Source organism: Notamacropus eugenii, chromosome 5 (assembly GCF_028372415.1).
Source record: "Notamacropus eugenii isolate mMacEug1 chromosome 5, mMacEug1.pri_v2, whole genome shotgun sequence".
Classification (NCBI taxonomy): domain Eukaryota; kingdom Metazoa; phylum Chordata; class Mammalia; order Diprotodontia; family Macropodidae; genus Notamacropus; species Notamacropus eugenii.
The window spans coordinates 273,619,929-273,639,727 of NC_092876.1; the positions used below are offsets into that span (position 1 = coordinate 273,619,929).

A 19,799-nucleotide genomic window follows, 5' to 3' on the forward strand; every position below is an offset into this window, starting at 1 on the left:
ACAGCATAGGTCTGATCATATCACCTCTAGGAAGCTGTGTGGCATCTGTAGCAAAGACTAACTTCTGGGATGCAAGGACAAAATGAAAAATAGTCCAGGTCACCAAGGAACCTACCTCTTAGCTAGGATTACTTACAAAGTTTGCTGTTAGGCATTTAAAGCACTTCTGTGCAGGTTATGTCTTTATATTCCCCTCTGTGCTAGGGGTACAAAGATAAAATGAAAAACAGTCCATGTAGACTTCCTGTGTTTGGCATTTAAAGGCCTTTCTTCACAGTCTAACTCCAGCTTATTTCCACTCTGATTACACATTGCACCTCCTTCCATGCACTTTCCATTCCCCATGCACAGCATGCCATCTCCTTCACTGCATTTGTCTAAGTTGTCCACCATGCCCATAATACTGTCCCCTCTCACATTTACTGATTTAAGGTTCAGTTCAAGTTCTGCATTTTTCAAGAGGTTGTTCCTGATTTTCCCTCATTTCCCCATCACTAAGAATTTATTTAGTTTATATACTGTATGTATCTGTGAGCATGTTGCATTTCCCAAGCAGAATGTAAGCTCATTAAGAGCAGGAACTGTCTCACTCAGTATTTTTGTCCCCAGCACAATGCCTGGTACATAGTAAGTGCTTGGTGCTTGTTGATTGAATGATGTGTTTCAGTTCCTTCATTTTACGGATGAGGAATCATATACATAGTCACTTGGACACGGTTACTTAGCTGGCAGAGCCAGGATTTGAACCCAAGTTCTGACATGCCAAATCCAGTCCTGTTTCATCATACCAGTTTCTTGGAGCTGTGCAAAAGTAGAATATGCTGTCTGAGGGGTGAAGTGTCTGGAGGTGATCAAGCAAAGAAAAGCTGGATGGCCACTTCTTAATGATAGAAGGAGGAAATTCATGTTGATGTGTCCTCTGAGGAGGGAAGGAAAAGCCCTTCCAGGCCTGAGATTCTGTGACTTACTGGAAGTGGTACTGTGCTGTCCAAAAAGAGCCAGCACCATTTTTGAATTTTTAAAAACAAGAATTGCATTTCTAGTCCAAATATTTATGTTTCCACTTATCTGATTCTTTTCTCTTCCCTCAGGATTTTCTGCCCCAGTCACAACCCCCAGCAGTGTCAGTGCACAAGAATTTTATGGCCAACTGTTCACAATCCCCTCAGCCCCATGTGACTTGGCCACACAGTCAGCTCTTACTCTCCGTTACAGTTTTGTTTTTTTTTAATGCTTCCTTCTTTAACTTCTTCACACATTGCCTTTTGGTTTTTGTTTTGTTTTTGTCATTGCAAACCTTTGCCTGCTAGTTCAGGTTCTGTCTTTAATTTCTCCTCACCTCAAATGCTGTCATGTTGAATCCAATAAAGAACGAATAAAAAGGCAAAACAGAAATTATATTGAACAAAAAAATACTTTGAACCATAAAATGTTGGCACTGGAGATGACTTTAGATCACCTACTTCAGCTCATTCACTCGATAGATGAGGTCTAAGGAGAAGATGTGACTTGCCCATGGTTTACACAGTGAGTGTCCAGAGAAAAAGCTCAAGGCCTGTGATTCTCTATCCATTCTATCTTTTGCAGGTTGAGTTTTGTTTTGCAGGTTATGGTAGGTTATCTACAAAAGGCCATGTATATTACTTATAAATAGATACATATGTATATATGTATTTACATATTGTTTTATGTGTATATTGTATTTCCATATGTATAAATATGGTTTTACATATACATGCACACGAACTAACTAAACTTGTGATTGTATTGATGTGGAAGACTCCCAATTAGGAAACTTCTCACTACCAATACAGACATGCTTGATCTCCTGGGCTTTGGCTTCGAATTACCTGGGAGCACTGAGGAATCACATGAGTTGCCCAAGGACCTGTAGGTAGTATGTGTCAGAGGTGAGGCTTGAACTAGTCATTCCTGACCAAAGCCAGCTCTCTAACCTCTAGTCAGTGTTGCTTGATATAAATGAATTGGTTCCCTTAAGTTTACTGTTACCTTTTGGCTTAGGACACAGATTCCTGAAGACTTTGTATCCGGGGCTACTCCCTGAGGTTTTCAGAAGAAGATATTTGTGTCCCCTGACATGACAGATGGGAGTAGGAGTGGCACCAGTTCTGGTAGCCAAAGCCAATGCAAGTTTAGAGACTCCTGGACTTTGGCTAGAGAACCTATTGCAAAGTGCTTGAGTGTTTTATTTATTCTTATACAGTAAACTCTCGGCATAGGGGCTATGTCCTGTAGCACAAAGTGACTGAGGTATTTACTGCATGGATTTTCATTATGATACTGGAGGGCAAGGGCTGAAGAGAAAAGCTCATTCATCAAGACCTTTACATAGGCAGCCATCTCATCCATGTCCTGTCTCCTTTGACAGCCCCTAAAAGATTTTTGAAGAGATGCCTCGTGTGTGTATGTGTGTGTGTGTGTATTTTTACATTCATTAGGTAATATTCTTGATAAAGATCCTGTGATATAAATTCTGGAAACTAAATTATATCAGGGTAGAGAATTCTTACATTTAGGGAGAAAGAAAAAGAATAAATATGTCTATAGTTCCTACTGTGTCCCGGGTACTCTTCCAAGCACTTTTTGCCAGTATTATATCATTTTGTTTATCACTTGCCTCTCCCTCAGAGGAACTGAGATTGGCACCTCCATGTAACTTGTATTACATATTCAGCCAAGGGTCTTAGGGACTGGACTGGGGCCTCACGGCAGGAAAGGGCCTCCCCTTATCACCATTCCCTTGTCTCCACAACACAGAATATTGAACAAAATTATTTTTTTTAAATGTTTGGAACTGAGGAACATTAAAGTCATCTGTACCTCTCCCTTACCCCAGTCATCTTATAGACAAGTCCCGGGGGAGCACAGTTTTCTGCCTCCTGCTCTAGTGATCTTGGCACCCCGCTCAGTTTCTCAGCATCCTGCTTGCCCTCTGGCCTCTAACTGTCCTTGTGCCTGGCCTCTGCTCTTTCTGTCACCTCTTCATTCTCATCCGACTTTAAAAATTTCACTTCTGACTTCTTCAAAGGACAGAAGAAAGACTTGAGTGTAGTTTTAATTGGCAACAACTACAAAACAGACTTTTGGCAAACCCTTACTTATTCTTTCCATTTTCTGATAACTTCTCTGATGAAGTAGTCAGTGGTTTTGTAGTCACCAGGCTAGGTCTGACGCCTCGTTCTGCTTCCTTATTGTCAGGGTCAATCACAACTATTCTGTACTTCAGTCTCCATTTACAAAATGGAGATAAGACCTATGTTGCCTACCTCATGGTAATGTTATAAGGATCAAATGAGGCAACGTGTATAAATGTCTTTGCAGACTGTTAGGAGGTTATTAGTACATTGCTGCCCTCTAACTTCTCTGTAAATTGATCTTTCCTGACATATTACTTCTCCCCAGGACTCCCAAGTGAAATTTAAGGCAACCACAAGTGTTTAAAAGTTTGTTTTGCAGAGCAATGTGACAGTGGCCTGTTTTATGTGCCCCTAACCCTTTCTAGGCACAGGAAATCTCTTGAGTTCAATTATTTAGAAAATCATTCCGTATATTTTGTTCAGTCTTTTCAGTCATGTCCTATTCTTCATGACCTCATTCAGGGTTTTCTCAGCAAATACACTAAAGTGATTTGCCATTTCCTTTTCTAGCTCGTTTACAGGTAAGGAAAACAGGGTTTAGTGACTTGCCCAGGGTAACCCAGCTAGTAACTAACTGCTGAGGCCAGATTTGAAATCAGGTCATCCTGATTTTAGGCCTGGCACTTTATCCACTATGCCACCTAGCTGCCCCTATATTTAGTACCTAGTAAAAACCACTTGTACCAATTGATCTCAAGAATCAAAATGATTTGTGACCAGATGATGAACTCCCAGTGTTCCCAGAGAGTCCTCAAAATTATTGGCTGTGAACACTTAGGGTCCCATGGATTATCTCTCCCCTTTCCCTCTCCTCCACTCCTTCCTCAACACACAAAGTTACGGAATGCATAGTTAAATGGCTATTAATAGGATTTCTGGTGTCCTTTAATTTTTACAGTAGGTTCGTGTAAATGCAGATTTTCAGTAGTAAATATGTTTTAAACAGATAAGGATATGTGTATGACATATATTTTGGACTACCAGTGAACAAGCTACCACTTAGTGGCCTTCACTTTCATACACATTATTATGGCTTATCCCCTCATGACCCCAGATCCAAAAAGAACTGAGGATTTCTCACAAGAAAATTTAGCGTCTGTACTAGAGAAGTTGAAGATTTACTAGTGCCGAGTGATAATGGTTTCTCCTTAAACCAGAGCACAGATCTTGTACCAGTATATTTCTTTTTTTTCCACACACTAACTTTTGGTACTTTATATCTCTTAGTGATGAAGTAACCTCTTGTTCAGTTACTTTGACTTTAGACAATCCTGTATATACTAATATATCCCATCACTGAAGCCAGACCAAGGGCAAGAAGGGGATTGTGAAGAAGAAATCTAGGTCTCATCTCATTTCTAAGAATAAATGTTGCAAGCGTTTTCTTCTGATCTCATTTCTCACTTCACCTCTACCTCCCATAAAGCAGCAGATGACTTTTTTCCCTACTTCATTAAGGATAGAATTCATATCTTAACCTTTAACCAGAGAGAGCCTCCTTAATCATTTTCTGTTTCTTAAAATTCCTCTTGACTCTTTTCACTCTCTGTTCTTGTAGTGATATCATCTATTCCTGAAATTCCAATAATATTCCCTAGGCAAATTCTAAAATCCAAGCTCCTTGAGGCATGAAGATTATTTCATTTCTTGTTTAGTATCTCCAAATAGTACTTATAAATACTTGTTTAGTTATTTATGATTCCAAAAATATCTAGTACCAATGCTTTGAATCTCATTCCTACATCTCCAACTGCCTACTGGACAGTTTTACCTAGATGTCACACTGCCAACTTGACCGAAACTGAATTCATGATCTCCAAATTGCTTGATGACCCACCATTAATTCATCCAGTTTCAAAAGCTGGAACTTATCTTTAAATTTTCCTACTCTTATTCCCTCATATCTTAATCATTTGCTAAGCTCAATCAATAGATTCTGTGCCCAAATCTCTCCAATTTGTGCCTTTCTGAATCCTAATTAGGGGCTTCAGTTTTTGCCTGTACTATTGTAGTAGCCTCTTAATGTGGTCTCCCAGCCTCCTCTCTCCTTTCTAATCCATCCTCTACAAGGTCTGTCTGATCCCCTCCCCCAATCACTTCCTAATGATGCTTTTCTGTGTATGTGTCATTGTATCACTGTCACCTCCAGAATATAAGTTTCTTAAGGACAGGAACTGTTTTCATTTTTTATCTCTGTTACTAATGTTAGTCTACATTGTACCAGAACCTTTGATCTATTTCCTCCTTCCTTCAGAACCTATTATCAACCTGACTGGTCATCTCAGTGCATCTTCATTCTCTCCCTTTCTACTGGCTCCTTCCTATTTGCCCAGAAATATTGTCACATTTCTCCCAGTCAAGAGAGACAGAGAAAGCCTACCTTCTCTTGAGGTTTGTACCCAGTTCAGCTGCTACTACCCCACACATAGCTCTTCACTTTCACTACTAAATGTTTTGGAAAAGCAGTTAATAGTGGACCCTCCATTCTTCACTCAACTCTAGTAGTCAAATTTCTACCAACTTTCTGACATAGTCACCAAATCCAGTGATTTTTTTCAGTTTTCACCATCTTTGCTCTCTGAATCTTTTGATATAATTACTCACATTTATATAATATATTACTACTCATTCCCTCCTAATGGATATCCTTCCTTTTACTTCAGGAAAAATACTTTCTTCTGGTTTTTCCATTTTCTCTATTTTATTTTCCTTTTCTGTCTCCTTTTCTAGCTCTGTCTTCTTCCAGAATCCTTAATGTAGGCATATATCTGACACTGACCCTTTTTTTTCTTTAGGATAACCTTTTTTGTGCATCATGGACCCCTTTGGCAGTCTGATGACTCTGATGTTTTAGATGCATAAAATAAAATAAAATCACAAAAGAAACTAATTACATAGTAACATAATTATCAAAGTATTGTTAAAACAAAAAATAGTTCATGAATCCTGGGTCAAGATCCCTGATTAGACAGTCTCATATTTTTCCATGGCTTCAACTGTGACCACTAAGCAAATGATACTCGTGATTATGTCCGGCTCTTACCACTCTTCTAATCTCCAGACCTGAATCTTCAAATACTAACAGAACATCCTCACCTGGATTCAGTTTTTGATTCCACAAGGATTTATTAAGCCCCTGCTATTGAAGAAGCTTCGTGTTGCAGTACATGAAAGAACACTGGATTTGGAATAAGAGAATCTGAGTTTAAGTTGTGATTGTGCATGTTATTTAACCCATGTGTTTTTTGAGCAAGTCCTATTGTAGAGGACTTGGCAATTCAACTGAATCTGATAGGGGTTCCAAGAAGCAGAAGTAAAAAGGGAAAGCATTTCAAACGTATGTGAAAGTACAGAGACTAGAGAGGGGAGGCTTGTATGAGGAACCACAAGTAAACAGTTGTCTGGAACACAGGAGTTCATGAAGGAAAGTGACATGAAGCCAGTCTAGTAAGATGGGTGGGAGCTAGGTTACATAGGGCTTTAAATGACAGGAGATTTAGAGGACAGTTTAGTTAGGAGAGAACCTTGAAACCCAGATTTCATTTAGTTTGATTTAATATGCTGGTGAGAGATAAATGAGAATGGTTTTGTGAGCAGAGAAAAGGGGACTAAAGGGGAGAGATGTAGGTAGAGTTGAACAAGACTTTGTACCTAATGGAATATGGGGAATGTGGGAGAGTCAGATGACTCTTAAGGTATAAACCTGGGTTCTAGCAGGTTAATTATGACCACATCAGAAATAGGGAACTTAGAAAGGGAGGTGGGCTTCAAGAGAAAAGATAGCAGGTTCTGTTTTGGACATGCTGAGTTTTAGATGCCCATGAGATATCTAGTTAGAAATGCCCAACAAATAGTTGGTCATGAGGGGACTAGAACATGGGAGAAACGATCTGGAGATATAGATTTGGAAGTCATCTACAGTGATGGTAGTTGAGTCTATTTCCTGAGGAAATTCACAACAGAAAGTTTAGAAAAGAGATGCCTTAGAACAGAGCCCTGGAGTATATATGCCCAGGTATATGGAATGGGACCTAGTTGATGTCACAGTGAAGAAGTCAGAAAGGTAAGAAGAAGAGGTCCAGGAAAATAATGTCACAAATACTGGAGGAGGTGGGGGTCAACAGGTGAGGACTGAGAACAAGCAGATTTGGCTATTAAATCTTTAGTAAACTTCAAAAAAACAGTTTCAGTAAAGTGTTGAGATTGGAAGCTATGTTACAGAGGTTTGAAAACAGAATGGGATGCAAGGAAGTAGAAGAAACAAGTATCAACATTTATTACTTATTATCTAGGAATTTGGCTGTGAAGGGAAGGAGAGATGGGCAGCGAGGTAGAGCTCTAGGCCTCGATACAGAAAGCTTACCAACTTTGTGACCCTGGGCAGGTCATGTAACCCCTTTTTGTCTCAGTTTCCTCATTTATAAAATGGTGATAATAAAGCACCTTTCTTCCCAGGGTTATTGTGAGGATAAAGTATTTGTAAAATGCTTAGCACAGTGACTAGCACATAGTCGTACACTTTTAGCTCTTAATCAATAGACAATTTGAGGGGATTGTAAAGTCATTTTCTAATCATTGAGATATATGGATATATTTGTAAACATCAGGGAAGTAGCCAGTGAATCAAGAGATTGCAAATTAGAGATGACTAAAGGCTTGTTACCAGAGGAAAATTTATATACTATACTATATATTCAAAACTGAAACTTAGTTCCATTTGATTATTTCTGCCTGTTCCTCTCTCTTTCCTGATACCCAGTAGGTTAGCAAATCTTACCAGTTCCACTCCTGCAATATCTGTTGCATCTGTTCTTTCTCTACTTCCAATTACAAGTCCTTATTCCCCCTGGTGTGGATTATTGCAGTAGTCCGTCACTAAGTCTTTCTGCCTCCACTCCGTACTCCTCTCCCCCATCCTTTTTTCATACCACTGCCAGAATGAACCTTCTTACACCTCTAGCTGGTCTTGTTTGTCAGCCCTCCGCTCAAAAGTCACTTAGAAGCTTCCCATTGCCTCCTTAGAACCCAGCATTCAGAGTCCTCTAGAGTAAAAGCCTACCTTCTTTTCCTAATGGTACTGGAAGTACGCCCCTCTGTACACACTATGATTCAGTCACACTGTGATCTCTGCCAATTCTCCCCTGTCCTTCCCTACGTTGTCCTACTGAATTTGTCCTACCCTTGTATCCACACTCCTTATGCCTATGATATCCTCTCACCAAAGCACAGTTCAAATCCACCTGTTAGATGAAGTCTTCCCTGTTATGACTTTCTAATCCAATCCAATAAGCATTTATCAGTCACTTTTTATGTGCAAGCCACAGTGCTAGATCATCAGGTTTAAAAAAAATCGAAATTTAAGAGTTTCTGCCCTCAGGTCACTTGTCTTCTACCTTCTATAGCAAAATTGTGTTTGCTTTTTTTTCTAATAATATTTTTATAACATGGAGTTTGCAAAACACTTTACATAAATTACTTCATTCAATCTTCACAATAGCCCTGGGAATTAATTGTATAACATAAGTATATTATAGTTACCTATATTTTATCTTACCTTCTTTTTAACCTTTTTGTGTCTTGGGCTCCTTTGGCAATCTGGTGAGGTCAAGGGACCCCATCTAAGAATAATGTTTTTTTTAATTCATAAAGTAGGATTATACATAAAACTAATTATATTGAAATACAGTTCACAACATATTTTTTATGAATATTTTCTTTTTTTAAATTTATTTTTAGTTTCCAACATCCATTTCCACAAGATTTTAAGTTGCAAATTTTATCCCCATCTTTCCCCTCCTCCCACCCTAAGACACCGTGCATTCTGATTAGCCCTTCCCCCAATCTGCCCTTCCTTCTATCACACCCCTCCCTTCCCTTATCCTCATCTTCTCTCTTTTCTTGTAGGACAAGATAAATTGCTATACCCCATTACCTTGTATTCCTTATTTCCCAGTTGCATGCAAAAACAGTTCTCAACATTCGTTCCTAAAACTATGACTTCCAACTTGTCTCTCTTCCTCCCTCCCCACCCATCCCCACTGAGAAGGCAAGCAATTCAGTATGGGCTATATATGTGTAGTTATGCAGAAGACTTCCATAATAGCCATGCTGTGAAAGACTAACTATATTTCCGTCCATCCTATCCTGCCCTGCCCCGTTCTCTCTTTTAATCTTGTCCGTCCCCAAAAGTGTTTACTTCTAATTACTCCCTCTTCCCATCTGCCCTCCCTTCTGTCATCTCCCTCATACCCTACTTATCCGCTTCTCCCCTGCTTTCCTGTAGTGTATGATAGATTTTCATACCAAATTGAGGGTGCATGTTATTCCCTCCTTAAGCCAGATGTGATGAGAGTAAGCTTTACTTTTTCCCTCTCACCTCCCCCTTTTTCCACTTCATTGAAAAAGCTTTTTCTTGCCTCTTTTATGAGAGATAATGTGCCCCATACCGTTTCTCCCCTTCTCTTAACATATTCCTCTCTCACCCCTTAATTTTATTTTTTTAGATAACATCCCTTCCAATTCAACTCACCCTATGCCCTCTGTCTATATGAATGTAATCCCTCCAGCTACCCAAATACTGAGAAAAGTCTCAAAAGTTACAAATATTATCTTTCCATGTAGGGATGTAAACAGTTCAACTTTAGTAAGTCCCTTATGATTTCTCTTTCCTTTTTACCTTTTCATGCTTCTCTTGATTCTTGTGTTTGAAAGTCAAATTTTCTATTCAGCTCTGGTCTTTTCATCAAGAATGCTTGAAAGTCATCTATTTCATTGAATGATCATTTTTTTCACCTGAAGTATTATACTCAGTTTTGCTGGGTAGGTGATTTTGGTTTTAATCCTAGTTTCTTTGACTTCTGGAATATCATATTCCAAGCCTTTTGATCCCTTAATGTAGAAGCTGCTAGATCTTGTGTTATCCTGATTGTATTTCCACAATACTCAAATTATTTCTTTCTAGCTGCCTGCAGTATTTTCTCTGTGACCTGAGAACTCTGGAAATTGACTACAACGTTCCTAGGAGTTTTTCTTTTCAGATCAGTGGATTCTTTCAATATTTATTTTACCTTCTGGTTCTAGAATATCAGGGCAGTTTTACTTGATAATTGCATGAGAGATGATATCTAGGCTCTTTTTTGATCGTGGCTTTTCAGGTAGTCCCATAGTTTTTAAATTGTCTCTCCTGAGTCTATTTTCCAGGCCAGTTGTTTTTCCAATGAAATATTTTACATTGTCTTCAATTTTTTCATTCTTTTGGTTTTGTTTTGTAATTTTTTGGTTTCTTACAAAGTCATTAGCTTCCGTCTGCTCCATTCTAATTTTTTTAAAAACTATTTTTTCGTGAGTTTTTTGAACCTCCTTTTCCATTTGGCTAATTCTGCTTTTTAAAGCATTCTTCTCCTCATTGGCTTTTTGGACCTCTTTTGCCATTTGTGTTAGTCTATTTTTAAAGGTGTTATTTTCTTCAGCATTTTTTGGGGGTCTCCTTTAGCAAGCTGTTGACTCGCTTTTCATGATTTTCTTGTATCGCTCTCATTTCTCTTCCCAATTTTTCCTCCACCTCTCTTATTTGATTTTCAAAATCTTTTTTGAACTCTTCTGTGGCCTGATATCATTGCATATTTATTTTGGAGGTTTTAGATGCGGAAGCCTTGACTTTGGTGTCTTCCTCTGGTGGTATCCTTTGTTCTTCCTCATCCAAAAGGATGGAGAAAAATACCTGTTCACCAAGAAAGTAACTTTCTATAGTCTTATTTTTTTCCCCCTTTTTTGGCCATTTTCCCAGCCTGTTACTTGACTTTTGAATGCTTTGTCAAATGGAGGGTATACTCCAGGGACCTGTAAGTTCTTAGTTCCTCCCAAGGTGGCACAATCTAGGGAGAGGAGTTTACTCCTCTCCTGGCCTGGGCTGTGGTCTGGGAGCAACCACAAGCTTTTCTGCCCAGGATCTGCGAGTAGGGTTCCCTCTCCACAACTCCCTCCAACTCTACCACACCAGTGCTCCTTCTCACCCCAGGACCACCACTCAGAGCTAAGATACAGATCAGCTGCTTGATTCCCCCAGGGTCTTTGGGCTGAGGGCTCCTAAAATGGACACTGCTGTCTTAGTGACCTCTGCCACCCTGGGGCCAGGACTGCACCATATTCCCTTCTCACCCAGGGGAAAGAACTTTCTCACTGACCTTTAAAGTTGTCTTTGACCTTTGTGGGTTGAGGAATCTGGGAACTGTAGCTTCTGCCCAGGATTCCACACCCTGAAGCCTGCCCTGGTCCTGTCCCTGCCAGTGCACTGCCAAGGCTGGGCTGCACTTCACCCTGAGCCCGATTGGATAGACCCCTCCTGTTGGCCTTCCAGGCTGTCATGGGCTAGAAATCTCTTTCGCTTTGTTGTTTTGTGGATTCTGCTGTTCTAGAATTTGTTTAGAGTCATTTTTTACAGATATTTTATGGACTTTGGGGGGAGAGCTAGACTAGGCCCATCTTTCTACTCCTCCATCTTCACTCCACCCCCTTTACAACATATTTTTAAAGACAAGTGAATGGGCCTCATTAAGAATCCCCACATTAAAAGTAAGCCTGATGAATGCAGTGTTGTAGATGTACATTTTGGACCTCTCCTACACACCTTCACAACTCTTCCTCCCCTACCACCTTCCTCCCATAGCAGGCACTAATAAATGTGTATTGATTGTAAGTGGATCAATTCCTTGCTGTTGCAAGCAATTTTTGCTTAACTTTCAAAACGCACTCATAATTTTGACTGTAGGCTACTTGTTCAATTTTATCTCCTAATACTCTCCAACTCAGAAGCCTAGTGTTAGAGTTGAAAGGAGCATTGGGTATCATATAATCAAATTTAATCCAGAGAGGAAACTTAAGAGACCTAGAGAGGGAGAATGACTTATTTGAGGTCACATAACCAGTAAGTGGCATGGATGCTTGGAATGCCTTTCTTACTGTCCCTTACAAACTGTTCATACCTCCCAGCCTTTGCTCATAGTGTTGCCCTTGGCTCAGACGCCTTCTCTTCTTTCCCTGATTATTATAGACTATACTGCCACTTTAATACTTATGTAGCAGCTTTAGAATCAAACCTGTATTCCCACACACTTCAATAGTAAATTACTCCGCTCTTTCTTTGGTGTCCTTCCTAATTTCCCTTTCAGTTCTTTAGAGACATGATATATTTATATAACATTGAGAAATGAAGTAAGAAACATGATTCCCTTCAGAGTAGCCACGTGACACACATGTATAAATCATCTTCATAACTTACCAGGGATGAGCTAGGGATAAAGTAGAATTTGCAAAGATAGAATGAATTAAAATGCAGTACATTCAGAGATAGACTGAGAGTTAATGGTTCTGGGTTAGACCCCAAACGTGTGGTCTCTGTACAGGCTTTCTTACTGACATTGTGTGTTTCTTTCTTCTCTAGTTCCCTTGGGAGAGGTCCCTTCTACAGGTTTCCAGTCAGATGGGGAAATGGCAGTGTGAACTGTAGCTGAAATTAGGCCAACTCCAAAGCCAGATCATGGCTACAGTGCTGGAGCCAGAGGACCAGGATCTTTGGGAAGAGGAAGGAATCTTAATGGTGAAGCTGGAAGATGATAGCACTTGGAGACAAGACCCAGTCCTACAAAAGGATGATGCTGTACTTGAGACCTCTCACCAGAATTTCCGGAGATTTCGCTACCAGGAGGCATCAGGGCCCCGGGAGGCCCTGAGCCGACTCCGGGAGCTTTGCCATCAGTGGTTGAGGCCAGAAAGGAGGACAAAAGAACAGATCCTGGACTTGCTGGTGTTAGAACAATTTCTAACTGTTCTGCCTGGGGATTTGCAGAGCTGGGTGCGGGGACAACGGCCAGAAAGTGGTGAAGAGGCAGTGACGCTGGTGGAGGGTTTGCAGAAACAACCCAGGAGACCAAGGCGGTGGGTGAGGAGGGGGAGTCCTGATCTGTGTGATTTGGAGGAGGAAAACTTGATGGTGGGTTGGATTCTGGGGGTAACAACATGTGCTTCATTTTTTTCAGGTTTATTGACTCGACTCTTAGTTAGAATTTGGGTACTGGGCCTGGGACAGATGGTTTGTGTCTGAGAAATTTTCAGTTGAGCTTAGCATCTGAAACATTTGCCAGGGGCTATCCTTAGAGCTTTGGGATTTTTGATGGCTACTGCCACCACAGATCCTGGTTTTGGTTTTCCTTTCTTCAGATGTTGATTTTCAGCTTACTGGAGGAGGAAAGTTCTGTGGTTTCCTCAAGGGTGCTCATATATCCCCAATTACAAAACCCTCTTTCAGGTTGGTAAGATGTGAAAGTAAGCATGAGAAGGCTGCAGGTTGGGCAGGTGGAAATGGGAAGGAGGGATATCTTGGAACCCTAGGTGACTTGGGGAAAGTGACGGGGGATGTGGGGAAAGTGGCACCACAGTGGAGTGTCCAGAGCCTCTCCTGGCCCAGGACTTGCTCTCAGTAGCCTCTTTGTTGCTCCCCAGTGGAATGAGACTCTTCCTCCTTTCCTGTCTCTGTATCCCTAGGGTAGCTTTCCTGCAGGCAGCTCCTTGTAGGTTAAGCTCTGATTGCCCCAAGAATTTCCTCTGGGCCCTGTGGTGACAGGAGATGGGGATTGTTCCCAGGTGACGGTCCATGTGCATGGCCAGGAAGTCCTCTCAGAGGAGACATCAAATCTGGGAGCAGACCCGGAATCACCGATCGAACAGCCGGAGCCTGTGCGTACCCCATCCCTGGAGGAGTCCCATGAGGAGTCGCATGAGGAAGGGCCACAGAGCCCAGATCTGAGCATTGAGGAGCAGAGCCACTGCCATGAAGAGGAACCCCAGCCCCTACAGGAGAGCGGTGGGGAGCCTGATAGTGAAGGGGCAAGGGGCTTCTTGGAACAGCAGCAGGGAGGGAAGGAAGGAAGGTTCCAGCAGCACTCAGAGCTTGTGTAGGCTGTAATAGGGGATGATCCTTAGACTTTGGCAGTTGAAAGTAGGCACAGTCTCAATTGAATTCCCTCAGCAAATCCCAAGTGATGCAAATGTTCTCGCTATTCCCTGACAGTATGTGAGTATATGTGTGAGTGCTGAGTAGCGGGGGGGGGAGAGGCAAATGACTGCAGCTTTTCTTAATGTAGTGCTTCTTGAATTCCACAAGGGTAGTGGGGGTGTTCTTTTATGACAGAGAGTGATTAGCAGGGAACAACTACAGCACAGATCTAACCTTGCTTGGCTCTGGCTCCTTTCATATCCTCAGAGCTTCCTGTTCCTCAGGACCATGTCCTTCCCGAGGAGGGAAGCAGTGGAGACCAGGAGATGGTTAACCTTCTTACAGCCATATCCCAGGTGAGCTGTGGTGTCCACTTCTAAGTACAGTGCTGCTAATTTGGCGCTCAGTACTAATGATGTTTGTTAGGACAGAACCCTAAATCTGAATTGTGCCCCAGCTAGAGCAGACCTTTCCCCCACACCCAAGGAATTGGGTGGGTTGTAAAACTGCCTGCTCAGCCTTTGCTGAAAGGAGATGGCAAGCAGATTGGAGGTGAGTTCTTGAATTTCTAGTCCCCTTTTTTTTCCCTCTTGCTAAAGTAAGGGGGTAAGAGCCAGGAGGAAACTGATAAAAGTACATTTTTTTTTTTTAACTTGCAGGAAAACTGTGTGGTTATAGAATTGGGTTTTTGCAAATGTTTGAATTACTTGAAGGAACTTGGAGGTCCTCTGTACTGCAAAGAAGTTGGACCAAATGAGGTTATCCCTTGATGAGGCAATTCCTTGTTTTCCCAATGAAGTGCTCACAGTGGTTGGTCTGAAACATTTATGCAATGTCCTGACCCCAAGGCAGAGAGGTGATTTCGCAAGAAATGGGAAGCACAGTCTCTGCACAGGGAGAGTTTACATTCATTTTTTGTGGGGACTGAAATATAATACACAGGAATGGCTCAATATAGATGAAACACATTCTCTTGTATGTGCTGTGTTCTCAACTGCTGCTCTTCCTTTGCTCCCCCCATTCCTCCCTAACCCTGCCCATCTCTGCCCCCAGAACTCATCTGTCTGTCAATCAAGATTTAACCCAAATATCATCTTCACAATTTCTTCCATTCCTTTAATAGCATCCCCACTCTTAATTAACTTTCTCGCAGAATTCTTATAATGGTGTTTGTTCCTTTTGTGCATGTCTGTTTTGTATTAAGAACAGAGATAATGGGTATCTTATCCTTGTCTTCAGTTCCTAGCTCAATACTTTGTACACAGTGGCATTTTTAAGTGTTTGCTTTTGAACAAATGAAAATTATAACAAATGATTGCAAACTTCACGTGTGGAGTGGGTTCATTTATAATAGGTTCACCAAGGAGTTATATTTTCAACCAAACTTGGTTGAAGAAAAGGGAGAGAAATGTGAATTGGTGGGAAGGAATGGAAAGATTGAAAAAAGCATTCCAGAAAGGAATGCAGGGCAGGAACAAGCTCAGTTTGAAGCATCACAATATCTCAGAATTGGAAGGGAGCTCAGAGGTCACATAGAACAGCATTCTCTTCTATAACATCCCTGACCAAAAATCGCTTGAAGAGCTTCAGCTAAGGGGAACTTTCACGATTTCTGAGCCAGCCTGTTCCACCTTGGTGAGCTCTATATATTAGAAAGTGTTTTCTTGGACTCAACCAAAATCCTCCTTTGAAATTACCTCCTAGTTCTGCCCAACAGGACCCAGCAAAACAAAAAACCTGACCCCATTTCCACACTTAGGGATTTCCACACTTGTCAGATGTTTGAATACAGTCTTCATATACCACCCAACTTTGCTGTTTTCTAGGCTAACAATCCAAGTATTCTTGTATGGTCTAGCTGCAGTATCGTACTCATCTTCTGCATGTGATTCAGTTTATCTTCCTTGATGAAATTTGGCACCCCAAATTAGTGTGAAAAAGGACATAATGCAACAGGACAATCACCTCCCTGGTTGGGGACCTTATGCCTTTCTTTATGCAATGTAAGGCAATGTTGGCATTTTTGGCTGCCATGCCATGTTATACCGTTGGCCTCTAACCATGTTTTTCGGGACTCTTAATCTAGCCTCCTTACTCCCATACTGTACTTGTGAAGTTGATTTTTTATCTTCTCTATAGGACATTGCATTTATTCATGTTGACTTTTATTTTACTAGATTTAGTTCATTGTTCTAGCCTGACCACGTCTTTTTGGACATTGAATCTATCATTTTGTATGTTTGATGTCTCAGATTTTTGTCATCTGCAGATATGATTAACAGGTCCAAGAACCAGTCTCTGTGACGTACCAGCAGAAACTTCTTCCAAATTGACCTTAGTTACTACTCCTTGGGCTTCTGCCTAGAGGTCTGTGCTGTCATTTTGTCTGGAGGTTCCCAAACTTATTTGACCTACAACTCCAGTTGCAAAAAAAAAAAAAATTTCCCCAGTACCCTCACCTCACCCCCCAAAAAATCTTTCTTTAACCCTTTAATGGTTTTTTTAACATTTGCATCGTTTTAAAAAAATACAGATTTTTAAAAAAATGATACATCTTAAATTTAATAATTTTTTGTAAATTTGAGAGTTCTTTCCTGCACTGAAATTTTGGTGATGGAATGTTGTATCATATAAACATATAGTATCATATTGTAAACAAGTCATTACACACACATATTCCTGATGAACTTCTCTACAATGTACAACATGCTCACCTGTGAACACTTGCTTGTTAAGACTTGTCAGCAGACTTGATCATTGATCCATTATAGCTTGCATTTTGTGTGTTTATTTGGAAAATAATGTAATCACTATGACTTTACTCTGTTATACGACAGATAAAACATGTATGAACAGTTTTTCAAACTTCTTTTATTGTACTTCCACCACCCCTTATTTTTATTCAACATCCCCCCCCCAATTGTACCTGAGTCTACTACTGCTCCCCCCACCCCGCATCATTCTAGCGTGTCTCCCCCAAAGGATGGTATCACCCACTTTGGAAACCTGACTAGTCCATATCTCCTCTACCTTATTCATAAGGATAGAATGAGAAGCCTACCTAGATTTCAGCAAAGCACTTGATAATATCTCTTCCATTCCCCTGATCTACTGACGTATCAAAAAAGAAAATTAATTTAATTAGTTAACGTTAACTTAATTACAATTAATAAAAAAATTAAAAGTTAATCTGTCATAACCTATTCATGATCAAGCCATACTGGCTGTTCATGATGATTATTTTATTTTCTGATGTTCATGGACAATCTTTTTAATAATCCATCCTAGGAATTTGCCAGAAATTAAAGTCAAGTTCTCTGGCCTGTAGACTAACTATTCCATTGTCTTTCCTGTTTTGAAACTTAATACTCTATTCCAGTCTTATGACACCTCTCATATTCTAATAATCTTTGAAAGATCACTGATGGTGGCACAACAATATAGAAAGCAACTAGGTTGTCTCTTATTTATTTATTTACGTTAGGTTTCAACTCTTTGTTAACCATTTTTGATCCAACTTCTCCTACTAAGTGATCCTAAAGTCTCTCTCCTTGGCATTAAATACCATCAAAATAAGGTTCTGCCTTCTCTTTGTTGTCTCTGTCTTCTTATGAATCCCAAGGAATATTTGTCCTTTTCCTTCTTTGAACTTTCTCTTGCTTCTAAAATAGCTAAAAACAACTTTATTGGCCTTAACATTCATTACCAACCTCAGTTCCTTCTAATCCTTACCATTCCTGACATCTTTATAAGCTCATACCATTCTTCTATTCTTATGCTTGTTTATTGGCTTTTACTTTAATTGTGTACATATTTTTTGTTAGTAGATGAGTTCTCTTGTTCATCTACTTCATCCCTCTTTAGAAAGCTTCCTCTCACAATTTCTTGTTTACATCATTAGAATTTCTTTTTTGAGAGCTTAAGAAACATTATGGTACATATGAAAGAACACTGGCTTTTGAGTCACAGGACATGTGTTTAAATTTTAATTTCTGATGTTTACTACCTTTGTGACCATAGGCAAGTCATGTAACCTCCCTGGTTCTCAGTTTCCCTATCTGTAAAGTAAAGGGATTAGGCTAGATGACCTCTGAGGTCCTTTCTGGCCCTGTGTTCCAGTGATCCTATAGCTTCTGTCTTTCTTTAACTGATTTCACCTATAAATTTTAGACCTTGAGATCCTTCCTATATGCTTTCTCTGGACTCCTTGAAGTTCACTATTCCAAAAGTGTGTGTCTAACTCTGCTTAAATTTTTCCTCTTACAAATTCCAAGATGAAGGGGTCTTTTACCCAGAAATAATATTCTTACCATTTCTACTTTAGTAGCCAGTGCCTTTTGGTCAGAATCAGTTCCAGGATAGCAAGTATACCATATTTGTTTCATCTACTTTTTGAATTAAATTATTATGACAAATGAAAAATTTCCCAACTCCTGCTTTTAACAGATCATTTGAAATGAAGCAAAGTCTGGTAAGGGGCCCTTCTCCCCCAGGATCCTGCCTTTACAGTAGCTGCCTCTGCCTCTCATTCCAGAACCAAAGTGTGGACTTGTTCCTGAAGCATCATTTACTGAGTGAAATTTCTTCTTGTTTCAGGGATTTGCAACTTTCAAGGATGTGACTCTGTCCTTCTCCCAGGAGCAGTGGGGTGAACTGGATCCAACACAGAAAGAATTCTATGGAGAATATGTCTTGCAGGAGGATTGTGGGATTGTAGTCTCACTAAGTAAGGGCACATTTCCCCTGATAGTAGATTTCAAAGCCTTTCTAAAGCATGTAGTTTTGTGCTGTCTCCTTTAATGGAACTTTCTGAGGTCATAGTAACTTCATCTAGTCCAAACCCTTCCTTTTACAGATAAGAAAGCTGAGGCTCAAAGAGGCCGACTTGCCTAAAGTTAAACAGGTAGTAAATCGCAGAACCAAATCTGAACTCAGGCTCTTTGATCCTTAGGTCTAACTAGACTTTAGCTTTTCTTATATATCCACCCACCAGTTGAGTGGGTTTGTGGCTAGTCTGTTAAGACTGGAGGGAAGAGAGGATTGCTGGTATCGAGTACTATAAAAACTGAAGAAGAACGTATGAGGTGCTAAAGAGATCATCAAAAGGAGAGGAGAAGTAGGATGGGAGCAAAGAGGTATGCACTTTCACATTTATCATATGGATATGGCAGTAGACAAGGTGAAATTTGGAGAAGTTACTTGTCACCAAGAGGGGAAAACAGCCTCAGAAGTGCTTTGTGATTGGATTGGAGAAGAAGAGGAGCACTTGAATAAATCAGACAAAAGATATGCAATACTTATGTGAATAGCAAACTAGAGGGACTGAGGATTTGATCACATTACCCAACTGTTTGACACCTGCCAAATCTTAGTTGTCTACTACTAATGCAGGATTAACATGCTGAACCATCATGATATTCTTATTTCCTTCCCTTGAATAGCATTTCCAATCCCTAGAATAGATGAGGTCTCCCAGGTTGAAGAGGAGGAAGAATCTTGGGTCCCAGATTTGGAATGTCCCCAAGATCTCAAAGAAACAGAGATCCTGAGTTTTACCTATACAGGTAAGTAACAAGATCTTATCCTCAGTGATCATCTAGGAATCACTACACTGTTTTCCCACTCTGGGGTTGACCTGTCCCCAGCTTTCA

At 40.4% G+C, this 19,799-nt stretch overlaps 1 protein-coding gene across 6 annotated transcripts in view; it reads left to right on the forward strand.

Annotated features, from left to right (window-relative positions):
• The window catches only part of ZNF202 (zinc finger protein 202), a 42,453-nt gene that overhangs the window by 12,086 nt on the left and 10,568 nt on the right, over nt 1-19,799 (forward strand). For 3 of the 6 annotated variants that reach the window (XM_072612882.1, XM_072612880.1, XM_072612881.1), the window contains exons 2-6: nt 12,598-13,146; nt 13,797-14,016; nt 14,416-14,504; nt 18,745-18,874; nt 19,590-19,712. In XM_072612882.1, coding sequence (XP_072468983.1) covers nt 12,694-13,146; nt 13,797-14,016; nt 14,416-14,504; nt 18,745-18,874; nt 19,590-19,712 — 1,015 coding nt within the window. In that variant the 5' untranslated portion in view covers nt 12,598-12,693. Of the gene's footprint in view, nt 1-12,597; nt 13,147-13,381; nt 13,462-13,796; nt 14,017-14,415; nt 14,505-18,744; nt 18,875-19,589; nt 19,713-19,799 lie in introns of those variants that run through there. The other 3 variants (XM_072612884.1, XM_072612885.1, XM_072612886.1) reach the window with 3 other exon arrangements.